Raw genomic sequence first — 18,966 nt, forward strand, 5'->3', positions numbered from 1 at the left:
ATAGGATGGAATATAACAATTTCATTAGCAAAATAGAAGTTATGCACAATTATATTTAACTAAACATAATACTGTATGTTTCGTTTTCCTCTTGAATATCAGTGCTTTGAATTTTATTTTATTTACATTTTATTCTTGAACACAAATAACAGCTGCATGGTTTGGAGTCTCCTTGGATTGTAGAAAAAAATTGTAACTTTCATGTTTTCAGTTTAAGAATCATTTTATAAATTAAAATTCTAAACTTTACTGTTACTTTGGACATTAACTCCAAAGGTATATTCTATCTAAATGTGAGAGTACAGAACTCAATTATATATTTAATGGGATATGATATTTTAAATTAAGAAAATGTATAGGAAACTATGAAATTGTGAGAAAATGCTATTTTTTGCAGTGTGTGTGTGTGTGTGTGTGTGTTTGTGTGTAGTGATATAGGAAAGGAATACTGCAAACAATTATCTTATATGAACAATTTCAGATCTCTAATGTCTTGTTATTTATGAATAACAGGCTCTGCTTTAATCGGGCAGATAAAAATAGCTCTTTTAGCTCATGACGTTATTATAGTTTGTTGGTCAGACCAAGTTAAAACTATTTAATTGCAAAATGATAGATGTGCAATGTAGAAAAATCTGTAAAATAGATAAGAAGACAAAATCTTGTCAAAATACACAAATTGTTCCAGCCACAAATAAACAACATCCATGTTCAGGATCTCCTGTCCTAATGTTTTCTTTCTTTTTTTATTCTGCTTGTCTGTGAATGTGAAAAACATAGGCTAGACCCACATGAATGCAAACACACATTTCACATGCACACCCATATGTCTCCAAACAAGAATAACTCTGAATATAACAACAAAGACATTTAATGTTTATGTTAGTGATTAGGTCAAAAAGAAAGATGGAGTGTGTGTGTGAGAATCTTGAGTTGGTTTTATTTTCAATTCAAGGGAACCACAGATATTTAAAACATAGAAATAAGACCTTTGGGAAATAAACCCCACTGAGAGATGGCTCACTGGGCAAAAAGGTACTGCTAAGCCTGATGACCTGACTTTGATCACTGAGACCCATGGTGGAGGAAGAGAACAAACACTAGTAAGTCATCCTCTGAATATAAGAGTGAGTAAGAAGAAATGCTATTTGTGTTTCCAAGAATGTATATAGAAAATTGTTTTATCTATTGATGTATAAACTTTTAGGCTGACAGACCACCCTAGTAGGACAAAATTCCCCATTAAATTGAATTTAATGAAATGTCATTAACTTCTAGTTGACCACACTCAGTGTATTAATTAGTAGGAACTTTGAAGTGGAAAGACTTCTGGCTAAACATGGGTGTTCTGTTAATTATTTCTAAAACCCTACTAAAATGACATTAATAGAAAAAACGATAGTAGGAAGCTCTTATCTGTAAGGGCTATCTATGGTTTTAGGACTCTTTATGGGTACCTAAAACCACTGAAATACCAACCCTGCAGACACATACCTATGATAAAATATAATTTTCACACTATACACAGTAAGAAATAAAATAAAAACAAATAGTAAAAGTTCTTTGGCCAGGTGGTGGTGGTGCACGCCTTTAATCCCAGCATTTGGAAGGCAGAGGCAGGTGGATTTCTGTGAGTTTGAGGCCAGCCTGGTCTACAGACTCAGTTCCAGGACAGCCAAGGTGGCTACATAGAGAAATACTGTCTCAAAAAACAAAACAAAACAAACAACAACAAAAACGAAGAAGTTCTTTGAAGGTGTTCTCATTCTCAGTCTCTTTCCTTCTCCCAAAATAGCTTACTGAAATTTCAGCTTTTCACTTAAAAGAAGGCTTTTGGTTGGCATGTCTGAATTACCAACATCATTAATTTTGTGTTTCGTAGAAGTTTTTACTATAAGTTTTGCTTGAAATTTCCAGGAAAACATGAGACAAAAATGAAAAAAACAATAAGACATAAAGGATAAAAATAGTAAAACTCAGAGAATCATCCAGGAAGCACAACATACCCCCAAACTAGGTGTCACAAAATGGAGATGACACATGACAAAAAAAAAAAACTTCACAAGACTTGAAAATATGAGTCCCTAGATTCAAAGGGACCACCCATATTTAGAATGATGAAATTTTACACCATGCACTCAAAGATACTACACTTCATAAACGTCACAACACATTTTTATATATACATACACACAAACACACACACACACACACACACACTTTTGGAGAGGAAAAGTTGCTAACACATAAAGGACTGGCAAATAGAATGGCAATGGCCTTCATCACTGGAACACGGGAAACAAGATGACAATGAAAGCAGTACTTTCAAATATCTGAGGGAAACTTATTTGTGACCTAGAACTGTAAACTTGATCAAGTCATAAATTCAGAAAGGGGGCAGATATACTTTCAGACATGCTAGATGACACAAATTTTACCATGCAGTTGCCTTTCTACAGTAGCTACTAAGAGATACAAACAACCCAAACTAGAAGGCACACTGAGTAAAATGTAGGGAAAAAAATCCAGAAAAAGGAAATACAGCAAAGATATGAAGGACACCTGTTCCACTGTATTATTTCACTCAGTCGTGATCAATTTTTTAAAAGTAATTTAATTTTATTTTATGTGCATTGGTGTGAAGGTGTTAGATTCCCCCAGAACTGGAGTTACAGGCAGTTGTGAGCTGCCATGTGGGTGCCATCTGTCTAGCCCCAATGATCAATTTTTATAAAGCAGAAATAATGAGAACATTGCTAGGCAGACATAGACATGAAAACTGTGTGGGTGGCAGCATAAAGCAACTAAATCTGAAAATCTTCCATACTGGGAAATAAACAGATTATGACTCCAAATGAAAACAACCAAAGGATTGCAAAGATGAGTGTGGAATGTGAAAGTGAATGCGAGAAGCAGCAAGTCAGTGACTCTGGAAGGCTCATGAATTAGGACAGATGAGATCAAAGTACAGCTGAGATCCAGGAAAGGCGCCAAGCTACACAGAGAAACCGTCTCAAAAAAAAAAAAAAAAAAAAAAAAAACCAAAAAAAAAAAAAAAAAAACCAAACAAACAAACAAAAAAGTACAGCTGCCTTACACGACAAAACTTTGATAAAATAAATCCGCATTTAAGAACACATCCAAAATTATCTAAAGTCTACAATTCTATAACTCTAATGTTTGCACACACATTACAATAGCTTATAGCTATATAATTTTATGTACTTGCAATAGCCCAATGTGTTATAGTTTTCATTAACTTCCTTTCTAAAGAAATATTTATTGGGTTGGGGATTTAGCTAACTGGTAGAGCGCTTGCCTAGCAAGCACAAGGCCCTGGGCTCAATCCTCAGCTCAAAAAAAACATTTATTTATTATGTATACAGTATTCTGCCTGCATGTATACCTACAGGCCAGAAGAGGGCACCAGATCTCATTACAGATGGCTGTGAGCCATCATGTGGTTGCTGGGAATTGAACTCAGGACCTCTGGAAGAGCAGTCAGTTCTCTTAACCTCTGAGCCATCTCTCCAGCTCTCATTAATTCCTATAATCATATTTAAAACATTAATTTTCATTTCATGTGTATGAGTGGTTTGCCTGTATGTATACCTACTTATGCAGTTCCTGTGGAGGCCAGAAGATGGCAGTCAAATTCCCTGGAACTACAGTTATAGACAGTAATGCCTTGTGGATACTGGGAATTGAACCTGGATCCTCTGAAAAGCAGCAAGTGCTCAACAACATTTTGTTTAATCTTATTTTATATCAAGTATGATACCCTGATTTCCCAAACATTCCTTTTTCAGTATCTATGCAATTTTTATCATATTATTGTAAGTGTTTGTGAATATTTTCAAGTGTAGGAACTCATTCTGTAAGGCTATTTCCTCAGGTTACTTCAGCAGCATTAATGACAACATTGTGCTTAATTCAAAACTGCTATGCTGCCATCATATGAAATAACATTATTATTCGGTATACATTTCTTGTTTAAAATGTATTATTTAATATAAATTTCTATTTTAAGGAATTCATCATTTCCTCAAAAGATTTTTTTTATTATTGTTTTTCATTTTACATACCAACCCCACTTCCCACCATCCTGACCCTCATTCACTCCTCACAGAGGGTAAGGCCTCCCTTGGGGAGTCAACAAAGTCTGGCATATCAAGTTGAGGCAGAGCCTAGCCCCTCCCCTCTGCATCAAGGCTGAGCAAGGTATCCCTCCATAGGGAATGGACTCCCATTTTATTGTTTTAGATATGTATGGCCTTTTGTCTGCATGTGTATCTGTGTGTCACTTATGTGTGATAAGTGCCCACAAAGGACAGAAGAGGCAGTAGATCCTCTGGGACTGAAGTTGTGAGCCACCACTGTAATACTAGGAATTGAACCTGGGCCCTCTGAAGAGCAGCAAGTGCAATTAACCACTGAATCATCTCTCTAGTCCCCACTCAAAAGATTTATCTCCCTAAGTAAACTTTATTCAAAGTCCTTTACATAAGGTTGTAATAATATGCCTTATCAACTCCTACCTACACCATTATTTTTTACATTTATTAATTGGAATTCTACCATAAAGAAGAGATTTCCTTTCTTCTTCATTATTTATGGATTAACTAAGGATTCTTATTTAATACCAATTTAATAAACTAATACTACTAATTACTGCAGTAAACAAACCACTCCAGAGACAAATCCAGATGTTTATTTCTTTTTCTTGTGCGAGTGTGTATATACATGTGTATGTGTTGTATGCATATGTGTGTGTGCATCCGTGTGCGCGCTTATGCATGTCTGTAGGCCAAAGGAGGATGTCAGGTATCAATCTCTACCATTCCCTGCCTTATTACCTTGAGACAGAATCTCTCTAAACCTAGAGCTAGCTAACTCCAAATATCCTTGTCTTTGCCTCAAACAGTCTGAGGTTACAGGCATACATGTGGATACACTGGGCTTTTGTGTGGGTGTTGGGATCCCAACTTGGGTCCGTACACTTTCCAAGCAGTGCTTACAAATTAACCCATTTCTTCAGTCCCCCAACTTCTTACATAAATATGATTATTTGAGGCATACATTTTTCTGTTCCCTATTTAAACTATTTTACATTGTATGAAAAGTTAACTTTAAAAATATTTATGTGTACAGCAAAATTTTGCATGTATGTCTGGTACCATGTGTGCATGATATAGCTGAGGAGACCAGAAAAGGGCACTGGATTCCCTAGGAGTAGAGTTACAGCTGCTTGTGAGCCACCATACGGGTGGTGGGAATAGAATCCAGATCCTCTCAAGAGTAGCCACTGGTCTTAATCATTGAGTCCTCCCTGCCTCACCTAAAAGTTTTTATTGTCAATTTGCTTGTTGAAATTTGCAAATCTCCTTCTGACGTTTTTTTTTTTAAATTTTATTTTTGGAGCTGAGGACTGAACCCAGGGCTTTGCTCTTGCTAGGCAAGTGGTAGGCAAGTGCTCTCTACCACTGAGCTATAAACCCCTAACTCCCCGCTTCTGAGGTTTTTTGACATTCAAAAAATTATGAAATTCAGAAAGGATGAAGTTTGTTATGGTGTTAAGACTTAAGAGAAAACTCACCTGGCAGCGGTGGCGCACACCTGTAATCCCAACACTCAGGAGGCAGAGCCAGGCGGATCTCTGTGAGTTCGAGGCCAGCCTGGTCTCCAAAGTGAGTTCCAGGAATGGCGCAAAGCTACACAAAGAGACCCTGACTCGGGGGGGGGGGAGTATTTAAAAGAGAAGACTAAACTAGTTGTTTTTCAAGTAGCTAAACTTGTGAAACCATTATTTCATTTCCCATTGTTCTATTTAGTGGCTTTAGCAGGCAGAACAGCAGGTACTCAATACTTGTGACAGATATAATGAAATTTAATAAATATTTTAGTATTTTGTTGTGCTGTTTTATGTTTGCATTGCTTTCTCCAAATTATCACTGCTTTTGTTGTTGTTTTTATAATGAATCTTTTTTTAAGGTTTATTTATTATGTATACAGTGTTCTGTCTGCATGTGTGCCTGCCCGCCAGAAGAGGGCACAGATCTTATTATAGATGGTCTCAAGCCACCATGTGGTTGCTGGGAATTGAACTCAGGACCTCTGGAAGAACAGTCAGTGCCCTTAACCTCTGAGCCATCTCTGTAGCCTAATTATCACAGCTTTAAACAAGCTTTAATATTAAAGCTGTTATTTTCTCTTTTTTCTTTCTTTTTTTTTTTTTTTTTTGTCGAGACAGGGTTTCTCTGTAGCTTTGGAGCCTGTCCTGGAACTTGCTCTGTATTGCTCTGTAAACCAGGCTGGCCTCGAACTCACAGAGATCCACCTGCCTCTGCCCCCCGAGTGCTAGGATTACAGGCGTGCGCCACCACCGCCCGGCTCATTTTTCTTTAAGGTATGTTTTTCAGGCAAATTTTTTTTCATTTTGGTAAGTTTTAAGAATTCAACTGGAATCTGGATGTTCAGCTAATGAATCTGAAAGATAAAGGAGTACAGGATCAACAGCTTTATCTCATAAGAATTGGATATTTATTTCCTTTTTTAGTATATTAAATTTCCAGTTTTGTAATTTCCTTAAGATATTATATACAACATAAATCTTGTTAAGTATAAGAGAACAAGAAAATTCTCTTGCTTTTGAGAACCAACTGTCAGAGTTCCATCTATATGATTTCATAACATGGGATTCAGGAGTATAAAATTTAAAAAGACAGGTGCTGAAAAACTTTAGCTCACCGATTCTACCAAGAATCAAGTAAGTGTTAATGCCACAGAAGTAATAAAGACTATATAGGATAGAAAATGTATTCAGGAAAAGGAGCAAGAAATTGAAAGCAAAGGAGGATGTTTTGTAGAACATGATGAAATTTCTTGGCACGATGATAATATCCACACTGAATGACTAGGAACACAGGAAATAATAAATGATCAATACAAATGTTCTCTTGGATATTTTAATGCTTTACAAATTACATGTAAACTTAAGAGAAACAAACCTGGGAATCACTACCTAAACTATCTAGAATCTAAAGATGTAGCAAAATAAACAATATTATTAAATAAAAGGAAAATTTAAGTATTTTAAAATCTATGTATAGATATTCTAAATGTCTTTTTACCTATCAGACTCAAATTCTACATTACTTTTTTTTTTCTTTTGGTTTTTCGAGACAGGGTTTCTCTGTAGCTTTAGAGCCTGTCCTAGACTAGCTCTGTAGACCAGGCTGGCCTCGAACTCACAGAGATCCACCTGCCTCTGCCTCCCGAGTGCTGGGATTATAGGTGTGAGCCACCACCGCCCGGCTACATTACATTTTTTTAAATCACAGACCCAGAAACATGTTTGGAAACCGTAAGTCAAGATGACGAAATCCTAAAGAATTAAAGCTCTTTTGCATCTATATAATTAGTACGTTTTCCAAAATATTCAAATAATTTGAAGATGAGTCAAACCCAGTTTTAATTTTCTCAATTTCTGCTTGCCTAAAGCACAAGATAAATTGATAATCCTTCTTTTCTAACATGGTAAGTCCTGTTCTCAAGTCATATCACTCTTAGCCTAGTAGGAAAGTCACTGGAAGTAAGTCTAAATTTAAAGCTGTTAACAGGAGCCAATTGAGAATCTAAGTGGCCTCAGGGCCACGTGAGCTTTATGGCAAATAGCAGCAGCACTCACCTTTCAGTGTGGCCTTCTTTAATACCTTCATGGCATAAAGCTGTCTAGCATCAGAGCCTGAGATTTTTTTAACTAAGAAAACCTATGTTGAAATGACAGAAAATAAATGTTACAAAGAATCACAAACAATATTCCTTTATTACAACAATACCCCATTATATATACAAATACATTCTAATATATTACAAATGCATTTAGTCCGAAATATTATTGGTTGTTAATAGAAGTTATAAAAAATAGTTATATATAATTTTTGACAAAGAAGCCAAAAATGTACAATGGAAAAAAAGAAAGCATCTTCAACAAATGGTGCTGGCATAACTGGATGTCAACGTGTAGATGGCTGCAAATAGATCCATATCTGTCACCATGCACAAAACTTAAGTCCAAGTGGATCAAAGATCTCAACATAAATCCAGTTACTCTGAACTTGATAAAAGAGAAAGTAGGAAGTACTCTTGAATGCATTGGCACCAGAGATCACTTTCTAAATATAACATCAGTAGCACAGACACTGAGAGAACCAATCAATCAATGGGACCTGTTGAAACTGAGAAGCTTTTGTAGAGCAAAGGACACGGTCAACAAGACAAAGCGACAGTCTACAGAATGGGAAAAGCTCTTCACAAACCCCACATCTGACAGAAGGCTGATATCTAGAATATATAAAGAACTCAAGAAATTAGACATCAAAATGCCCAATAGTCCAATTAAGAAATGGGCTATAGAACTAAACAGAATTCTCCACAGAAGAATTGCTCAACATCCCTAATTATCCGGGAAATGCAAATCAAAACGACTCTGAGATACCACCTTACACCTGTCAGAATGGCTAAGATCAAAAACACAGAAGACAGCTTATGCTGGAGAGGATGTGGAGCAAGGGGAACTCCCCTCCACCACTGGTGGGAATGCAAGCTTGTACAGCCACTTTGGAAATCAATATGGCGCTTCCTTAGAAAATTGGGAATCCATCTCCCCCAAGACCCAGCTGTAGCACTCTTGGGCATATACCCAAGGAATGCTTAATCATACCACAAGGGCATTTGCTCAGCTATGTTCATATCAGCTTTGTTTATAAAATAGCCAGAACCTGGAAACAACCTAGATGCCCTTCAACTGAAGAATGGATAAAGAAAATATGGTACATATACACAATGGACTACTACTCAGCAGAGAAAAAAAAATGACATCATGAGGTTTGCAGGCAAATGTATGGATCTAGAAAAAAATCATCCTGAGTGAGGTAACCTAGACTCAGAAGGACAAACATGGTATGTACTCACTCATAGTAGGTTACAAGGATGACTAGACTGCTACACAACTCCAGGGAGGCTGCCTAGAAAAAGGGACCCTAGGAAAGACATAGGGATCTCCAAATGACAGAGAAATGGATGAAATCTACATGAACAACCTGGATGACAGTGGGAGTAATGAAGGGCAAGGTTTGAGGGAAAGAAAGCTTAGGGGAGCAGGAGATCCCAGCTGGATCAAGAACAGAAAGGGAGAACAAGGGATAACAGACTATGATAAATGAAGACCACATGAGAACAGGAGTAGGCAGAGTGCTGGAGAGGTCCCCAGAAATCCACAATGATACATCCTCTGTAGACTGCTGGCAATGGTCAAGAGAAAGCCTGATTTGACCTAGTCTGGTGATCAGATGGCCAAACACCCTAACAGTCGTGCTGGAACTCTCATCCAATAACTGATGGAAGTGGATGCAGAGATCCTCAGCCAGGCCCCAGATGGAGCTCCAGGAGTCCAATTGTCGAGAAAGAGGGACTGTAAGAGCGTGAATTGTTGAGACATTTCAATATAGGTGAATGGTACTGTTTTTCATTTCGTTGTTTGCCAGTTCCAAAGGAGCTTATAATATATAGAATAAGACACAAGTCTTTCAACTATGAATATAGCAACTAGAGAACAGCCCCACACATTCAACGTATACCACAGGAGATGGTGACTGTGCTTTATTGAAACAAAATTCTTCTGAGTCCCTCAATTTTTCTGGGTGTTGGGGGTATAACCTGGGTTCTCATTCACACCAGGCAAACACTTTACTATTAAGCTATATAGGTCTAGTCCCATATCACAATCCCCTTTTTCATTGTTTTTTTTTTAAAATCAGATTTACCTTCTCCATTATTTTCTTGTCATCTTCCTCTTCCTAACTAGTCTTCCTTTTATTTTCATGTCTCTTTTTATGGTGACCAATGAGCTTAATTAGTGTTGCTTATAGGATCACGGACATCTAACTAGTGGCTATACCACTGAAGAAAATGTCCCTCCCTTCCTGAGCAACCATCAACTGTCTATGAATCCTCAGGGAGGGGGGTGAACCCTTTTGAGTTGCCCCCATCAAAATTCTTACACTGGGGCTTCTTGTGACAAACTTCTGTTGACACATTTACTTACAGATCAAGGGTCTTTTCTGTGTATGAAAAGTGTATATAAGTCTATCTCACTGCTAGGGAGAGTAATTTAAAAAATTGCTAATGAAGAATTCTAGACATCAATATTTAACATGACAGTACCTCTTCACCTCTTTGCTAGCAAATCAGCATATATATCAAAATATAAAAAACATAAGGCCCAGGATTATTATTTAGCATCTTCAATTTTCATATATTTGGGGGATACTTTAAAAAGAGTGTGGGGTTTAGGTAAAATAAATAAGATGTGCTTTAGATAACTCATAATTGTGCTGTAATATGGCTGATACAAATACTTATCAATACATCATATTAATTTTGACTATTTCATTCTTGACTTTTGCCACCAAGACTTAGAGAGACCTGCTAAACAGCCCTGATTTTTTTTTGTTTTTGGTGTGAGCATGTGTGGCATATAACAGAGAAGGGTGCTGGGTGTCCTGCGCTATCATTCTCCACTTCATTCCTTTGAGATATACCTTCTCACTGAACTTGGACCTACTCTGCTAGCCAACAAGCCCTAGCAACTTTCCTGTCTCTGCTTTTCATACTGCTGAGGTCACAGGTGCCCAGGGCCACATTTGTCTTTTTACATAGGTGCTTTGGATTTGAACTTAGGTGCTCTTACTTGGCAAGTCATCTCTCTAGCTTCTGAGCATGTATTTTAACCTACTTCTCTTACCTATTCTTTTCAATCAAGTAGTGTCCCCCACTTTTTTGTTTTGTTCTTGTTTTTTGAGACTGGGTCATACTCTGTATAACCCAGGCTGCCCTGGAACTCAACTATAATTTGCATGCCTCAGCTCCTAACTGCTGAGAATTAGAGATGCAAGCTACCATGTCATGTCTTGATGGAAAGCAGTGTTCTTGAGCTGCTATGGGTGGGAAGAAGATTTAAGTTTAGGGTCAGCTTTCAATTATCTGACTTACACATTGTGTGATTAACACAAAAATAATTCATCAACTGATTCCCAGGCAAGGCAGAATTTTATTGTTTTGAGAAATGGTACAAAGCCAATGGGTAATAGAATCAAATGAAAAGCATCACATCTCTCATCAGCTCCCAGAGGCAGGAGATGCGCTCTCCCATAATTGTGTCCTCACTGTCAGCATTAAGCCCCACCCAGTAGCTCTTTTAGTCAATTATGGGGAGCTGACCTAGAAGGAGAAAAGCATTTTAATAAGTGTGGATGTAAGGTGGACTATTGTTCAAATGTTAAAGGCAATTAGAGATTGCCCTATCAATGTCTTTATTCCATTGCAAAGGGGAAATTTGTATGGCTTCTAAACTTGCTTCAATTCTTTGAAAGCACCCTCTTAATGACTTTCAGCACCTATTAACTTTTACAGTGCCTTCAGAAACATTTGCAATGCAGCATCATGACAATGTGAAAAGACAAGTCTAAACAATGCCAGTTTTATAGCTGCTCAAATCAGGGCTTAGAGAAATCAAACAATTTGCCTGGTGTCATTGTGGGACAAGATTCGGATCATATACTCAGTTCTGGGGCATTCTTTAACTGTTTGCTTAAGCCAGTGAGTTGCTAAGCTTAGTGACAGCAGCAGGAGTCCTCACTTGCTCACACAGCTATTCTAGGCTCTGACAGGTCATCCCTGTTTCCTTGGTTTACACTGGCCTTTAAGGATGAGTAAGAAAGAAGACACCCTATTTTAATGTTTGCTATTTATAGTACTCAAAGCACTTTTAAAGAAATAAAGGGAGAAGCATTCAAATTTCCTGAAACTTAACTATTGTGTTCCTTGAAATCTAATGTATAAAAATAAACTCCTCTATTTGGGTTTGTTGAAGAGTAGGTAATACAGTTAATGCCAGATGTATTTGGCCTTGTATCATTTAATTCTCACTGCTATCCTATGAGATCAGCACATATTTTTCAAAATTATATGCTAGGCACCATGCTACTCATGGAACCTCTAGTCTACTGAGAGAGATAGCCAATAAGTAATTTTACAAATGAGTAACTGCAACTGTAGTGAGTGCCATAAAGTAAAGGTATATATTGTTCCTAGGGTATATAACTAAGGAGTGTGACAAGTAGGGTGGCAGGGAAGTCTTCTCTGAGATCACAGGCAAAAGAAGAGTTAACCAGCTGTAGACATCTTAGGACCAAAAAAAGGCCAATGTAGTCATAACACAGTGTTGGATAACATTTAAGCTGATGTTTTAGAGGTGGCTAAAGAGTCAGACAGATTCAGGGGCTCCTCTGCAATTTTAATAATTTTTCCTTATGATAAAAACAAAGAGAGGCAGTTGAGGAGTTAATATAACACCAGTTTATACTGGTTCTCATGTACACAACTGAAGTTAAGAAAAGAAATTAGGAAGATACTCTTATAAGACTTTCAATAGACCAGGCAATGCAGGATAGGATTTCTATGATTTCAAAACTATTTACTAAATCAACAGGATTTGGTGATGGGTCATACTGGTTGGGGGCGCTATGTGACATGGTAGGGGTTAGAGGGTGGAAAAGAAGAGAGGAGGGAGCAGACCTGAAAAAGATCGTAAGAATGCCTCCCCAGTTTCTGGCTTATTTAACTGGAAACTATTCATAGTGACAGAGAAAAATGAAATAGTATATATTTGGGGGTGCTAAAGATTGTGAGTTTGGTCTGAGACACACCAAGCATAAAATAAAATGCCTTTGAGACAAATAGGGGTGAAGAGTAGCCACAGAAAGAGTTCAGAGTTCGGAGAAAAAACAGATTGGAAATATAAATCTGTGATGTTGGCAGCATGTAAATTACAATTAATATAGGAACATAAAGAAAATCAATTAGTGAGGAGTACAAGATGGCTGTTTAGAATCAATCAAACCTCAAGGAACTTCCATATTTAATAACATGCTAGAATAGGGAAACAGAGCTCTAAGAAATTAAATAACAAAGTGATAAGCAGAAAAAAATGAGTTCAGCCTGGTTGACCTTGGGTTGAAACTAATTTTATTTGGGGGGTTGGGGAGTTAAACTTAAAACCATCATGCTCTTGAGTCTATATTTGGATTAAAAGTATGCTCTATGTTTAAAAGTTGTTAAACAACCATAATGTATTATCTGTATTAGCAAATAGTTGCTAAACAGCCCTACTAAATACACAAGAGAGATCCACTGATGCCATTTTGATGCTTACAGAGCATGACACCTTCCACTGTTTTCTTATAGGGAAGTGGTAAGGAATTACTGCACTGTCAAAGTTGCATGAAATCTCAGACTATTGTTCTTGTTGAGAATCTCTCTAGAAAAATCAAGTAGTAGCAGCTTGGTAAGTGGAAAGCAGAAGGACTGTTGGGAGTTTGAGGCTAGTGTGGGTTAGAGGGGGACCCTGTCTTAAAATAACAATAACTACAACAATAAGAGAACAAAAAGAAGAGAGTGTATGAAGGGGATAGCTTGTGATTTTTAATCATTTAGGAAGCACAAGAGCTGAGAATACAGCTTAGCAATAGTGTGCTTGTTCATCAAGCCCTGACACCCTAAGCCTAATCTCCCCCATTGCAGACACAAAACAAAGTAAAACAAACTACCCATCCATACACCCACCTTAGCAGCATGACAAGAAATGAGAGTCTTAAAGATTTTTAAAAAACTGAGTATGAACATTGTCAATTTACTAAGGTTTCTTCTGTAGTTCTGGAATTCTATTCTTTTCATACATACTAATAGCAAAAATATCAAAAGAGAAAATATTACTGGTAGAAAGACTGGTAGCATTTAATAAAATACCTCTTTTTCAATGTGATAAAACGTCCATGAATTATAAGAGTCAGCTCTTTTTTGAGTTCTCATTCTAGTCTAGGTTGGCCTAGGCTGGCTTCAAACTCATGGCAACCATCCTGTTTTATCCTCACAATTGCTGGGATTACAAGCCTAAGACATTAACTCCTTTTAAATCTGAAGATCTTTTAAACTTGTATTCAGTTCCCTTTATCTTTTTTTTTGAGATAAAGTGTCATGCAGCTTAGGCTGGCCTCACACTCTCTCTGATTTTGAGTGCTGGGATTGGAGGCTTGTGTCACCAGGTACTGTTTTCCTTGTAAGTTTTTTTTTTTTTTAAAGACAGTTCTCTCTGTGTAGTCCTGTCTATTCTGGAACTCACTATGTAGACCTGGGTGGCCTTGAACTCACAAAGATCTGCCTGCCTCTGCCTCCTAAGTGCTAGGATTAAAGGCATGTGGCACTATGCCAAGCCTCCTTGTAACTTTTTAATCTAAACATACATTTTATCATTTATAAAAATACCTATTTTTATTTTTTTACTTACATGTATCTGTGTTTGTCTATAGATGTGAATGTGCCCACAAAGGCAATAAGAGTGTGCCAGAACTCTTATTATCAACTATGGGAATTACAGTTGGTTATGAGCTGCCCAATGTGGGTGCTGGGAACCACACTCTTCTGAAAGAGCAGCAGGCATTCTTAAAAAATGAATCATCTCTCCAGCCCCATCTATGTATATTTTAATGGATATAATTATACATAATTATGGGGCATAATATGACAATTTGATAAATATATGCAATGAATAATAACCATATCTGAGGAATTAGTATTTATGTATCTTTAAACATGTATAGCCAGGTGTGGTGGTACATGCCTATAATCCTAGGACTCAGAAGACTGAGGCAGGAGGGTTGTGTAACCTGCCTGGGCTCATAGTAAGAGCCAATGCCCCAAAAGATGTTAACTTTCCTTGTGCTAAGAAGCTCTAGACTTCTCTGCTAGTTCTTAATAAAAGATGTAATCAATTGTTGTTAGCTACAGTCATGGTACTGTGCTCTAGAACACTAGATCCTATTCCTTCTATGTATCTAATTTTGGTATCCATTATCTAGCCTCCCTCTATTCCAAGCTTTGTGTGATTAGTATTCTATTTTCTATGTTTACCGAACTTCTATAAACTTTGGTTAGAGCACACAATTATGACTTACCTTTCCAAATGATCCCTGCCCTAATACTTTCAAAAGCTCAAACTGGGAAGGATCTGCCTTTTCATGTCCTTCCTTCACATGATGTGTGATTGCAATCTCTTTGATACTGCCTTCTTCCTGTTGAAATAAATATAAAGAGACAAAACACATTGTTAGCCATAATCAAATAATCTTAACATGGTAATATTAGAAACGTTCAAATTAATATACAAAACTACTCTTGACTGACTCATCAAGTAAACAGAAAACACACATCAAGTAATTATACTTTCTAGCTAAATGTTAGAGAATGTTAAGCCATATTAGCCTCTATGTAATATTAGCACTAATTATTTCCAAATCTTTATTCTTTCTATTGGAAATAATTCGGATAGTTTTGAAGGGGAGCATGTGAGAATGTGTGAAAATAGCAGATCAGAGTACTATACTGTGTCTGGCATGTGACTACAGCAAGTGGAACAAATGCTATATATTAAAGCACTATTTGTTGGGGAGAGGGACTGCAAACTGTTCTATGGTAAACACATGGTTCCATCCTTAACACAGCTGTCTAAGAAAGTATACCGAAGAGGAGCAGGAAAAAGCAGAGTGAAGTTTTATGTTTGAAATACGTAAGTTACTTCTCTTTCTCAAAGGAGATGAAGGGCTATTAATGCTAAAAACCAATGTCAGAAAAGATTTAACATTTGGATAGAGGGATTAAACATAGGAGGAAAAGGCTGTTTTACACAATAAATACAATGAAAAATCTTCGGGCCAAGAAAGGATGTTTTGAGTTAGTGTCTTATTATGTAGATGAGGCTGGCCTCCAACTTTTCCCAAGTGCTGGGATTATAGGCATGCAACACCACATTCATCTTAAGGAAGGATCTTCAAAGCCCAAAGTAGATACTAGAAAATATATAATGTGTACATAGGATTTCAATTTCCTATTTGTATTGAGATGAGCAGATTAATCAAGACAATATTGTATGTTATAGACAAAAACAGCAACAATAAAACAAAATTTAGTAAAACCAGAGGTACAAGCCTGTTAAATAAACACTGTCATTTCTACTTTGTTAACTATGAATGCTAATTTTTCTAGATGCATAAGTACTGGTAAAAGGATCTAAACGTGTTATACAAATACTTTTGTTTTTGGAACTAGGTTTCACTGTGTAATCCAGGCTGGCCATGATCCTCCATGATCCTCCTGATCCTCAAGACTCCAGAGCATTAAGATTATAAGCTTGTGCCACCATACCTGGTTAGCAGTTTCTCATATACCCTTACAAGGCTGGAAATAAGCTCAGTGGTAGAACACTTGTTTAACATGTGAGAGGCCCCAGGTTGGTACTATAAAACTAACCAACCAACAAACTACCAAACAAAAATTAGAGTGTACAGAGATTTCTCAAAAAACATACAATATACCCTAATGTAGTTTCTGGAAATGGGCAGTAAAAAGAAAAAGAATCTCCAGGTAGAAGACATAAAGGAATATATACTATTTTAGTTTCCAAAGCAGATGTGATGTGTTGTTCATAGGCTAGCCTACTACTTCAGCAACTTACTCAGTTTGGACTCTTTTAGAATTTTAACAATAACAAAAAAAATTTCCCCAATATTGTCATGTATTTTGTAATTTCACAAGCATCATTCCCTTAATTCTCTTGACAACCCTTTATGTGATATATTAGAGTAGAACCAAGCAGCAGCTGAGTCTAAGGAGCTACCTCTTCCTGAACACATTTCTCTCTGAATGAGACTGAGCAGTTACAGTAAGAAAATCGGGAAGCAAACTACCAAGTTAAACAATCTTTCCAAAGAATAATGCATATGGAAGAGTGAGAAATAAGATTTAGATGAAAATTCAGCAAATACTTATTATCTATCTTGTATTAAACATGCATTAGGTGCTTTTTCACCTGATATCTTATATTTACATTTGGTGACAAACCTTTAATTTTTTATTAATGTTTTTGAGGGCTGAGGATAATACAGAATAAATTCCCAGATCAGACACAAGCATTTCAGAATTCTAATGTGTTCCCCCAACTCCATTCACCATGAGAAATTTAACAGATTTTTTCAAGGCAAAATTCTTTTGAGTAATCTTCAGTCTAAATGAGGGCTTAAGAGCACAGCCAGTATGTTCCAGACTCAAGACTCAATTCTAACTTCCAAACAAGGCCCATATAGTTACACTACTCTAAAGCTGGTGGATGTTCTCGGTGGTTTCCCACACAAGAACAATGACAGGAATCTACAGATTTTATGCCCCTAGGCTTTGTGGTCTTTGTTTTTGACACAGAGTATCACTATTAGTTTAAGCTGGCCTTGAACTTCTGGTAAACCTCTTTGCCTCAGCCTCCTAATTTCTGCAATTACAGGTATGAGCCACTATGCTTGGCTGTAATTAGTCCTCTATCTCTCGCTTCAGTCACCTCAGTAGCACATCCTTAGCAATAAAATGATTATTATAGAACCAATATTTGTATGCTTAGTGGTTTGTAAATTATATACACATAAAAGAAGTTCTCTTTCTTCTCCACACACAAAGTATCACCACATTGTAGTTTAGAGACTAACGGACTGCAAACTTGACTCGTGGAGCCAAGTTCACTGGCTGGATTCTAGCATGTACAATTTATGTCCTTAAATCATATGACCATACACTCTGCAATAGTCTACATTTTATCATTTCCTTTTCTTGGGTAAGTGGGATGCAATTCAACTCAGCTACAGTATTTCTGCATTTTATAATCTACGGCAAATACCTGCTGAGATGCCTTTCACAAGGATGGAACATAAGCAAGGAGGAACAGCTCTTGTATCAAGCATTCAGTAGACTGTAGCAAGCAAAGGGGATCAAGGCTTACTGTTACAAGTATAGGCTACAATCGGGGAATGGATCTCAAAATAAATACCAGTTTCTATTCTTGTGTTTGATGACTACCTTTCCTTTCCTTTCATGTCAATTAAGCCACTAAAAATGCAGGCTCTCTTTGATCTTTTCACTCAATAAATATATACTGAAACACCAGCTAGATATCAAATACAGTGTTTAGAAGACCTTTCCATTCCAATGGCATCATGCAGATAAAATCCTTTAATCTTACATGTAGAAAACTTAAGTGGGAATGGTATGCACAATATCTCATCCTGTCTTTGTCTACCTCATCATTCTTGATACATTTTCTGAAAAGTATTCAGCTCCAGTTATGTGACCAGATTACTCAAACACCTCTCTAAGCTCTCCCAAATTCAATGTAGTGCTTCATGCTGGCATTTGAGGCCCTTTGCAATATGGCTTCAACCTACTTCTTTATTATATAATAGTCTTTTGTCAGCCTGAAGTATTTTTCAATTTTTAAGAATTTAGTATGTATATGTGTGACTTCGTGCATGTGAATGAGTAAGTGGGTAGGTGTCCATGGAGTCTCCTAGAGCTAAAAGATTACATGGAAGAAAATGATTTCTTCAGCTTCCTAAGACAGGTATTGCTACTAGCACAGGCTGCTCTCAAATTTACAATTCTTCTACCACAGTCTTCAGAGTGCTTACAAGTATATTGCTATACCCTGCTGAAAGAAAACTTTCTGAACTGCATAAACCTGTAAATGTCTTTACTTTGTCTTCATATTTGTAAAGTTTGGCTTGATATCAAATTTCAGGCTGAAAACAATTTTGTCTCAGAATTTGGTGTCATTTGTCCACTGCTTTCTAGCAACTGTGTTGCTTACAAGATGGGTGACACTAACCTAGACAAATTTAGCAGATCACCTTTTAAAATCATTTTTTTTATATACAATATATTTTGGTCACATATTCCCCCCTCCAATTTCTTCCAGGTGGGTCTTCCCCACCACCCATCTGCCAAACTTCATGTTCTTTCTCTAAAAACAAAACA

General features: G+C 36.9%; 1 protein-coding gene across 8 annotated transcripts in view; it reads right to left on the reverse strand.

Annotated features, from left to right (window-relative positions):
• Rps6ka3 (ribosomal protein S6 kinase A3) overlaps positions 1–18,966 on the reverse strand; it is a 107,767-nt gene that overhangs the window by 40,335 nt on the left and 48,466 nt on the right. For all 8 annotated transcript variants that reach the window (XM_036174515.1, XM_036174521.1, XM_036174519.1 and 5 more), the window contains 2 exons: positions 15,072–15,188; positions 7,688–7,769 (listed from right to left, as the gene is read on the reverse strand). In XM_036174515.1, coding sequence (XP_036030408.1) covers positions 7,688–7,769; positions 15,072–15,188 — 199 coding nt within the window. The remainder of the gene's footprint in view (positions 1–7,687; positions 7,770–15,071; positions 15,189–18,966) is intronic.

The sequence above is a fragment of the Onychomys torridus genome, chromosome X (genome assembly GCF_903995425.1).
Source record: "Onychomys torridus chromosome X, mOncTor1.1, whole genome shotgun sequence".
Taxonomy (NCBI): Eukaryota; Metazoa; Chordata; class Mammalia; order Rodentia; family Cricetidae; genus Onychomys; species Onychomys torridus.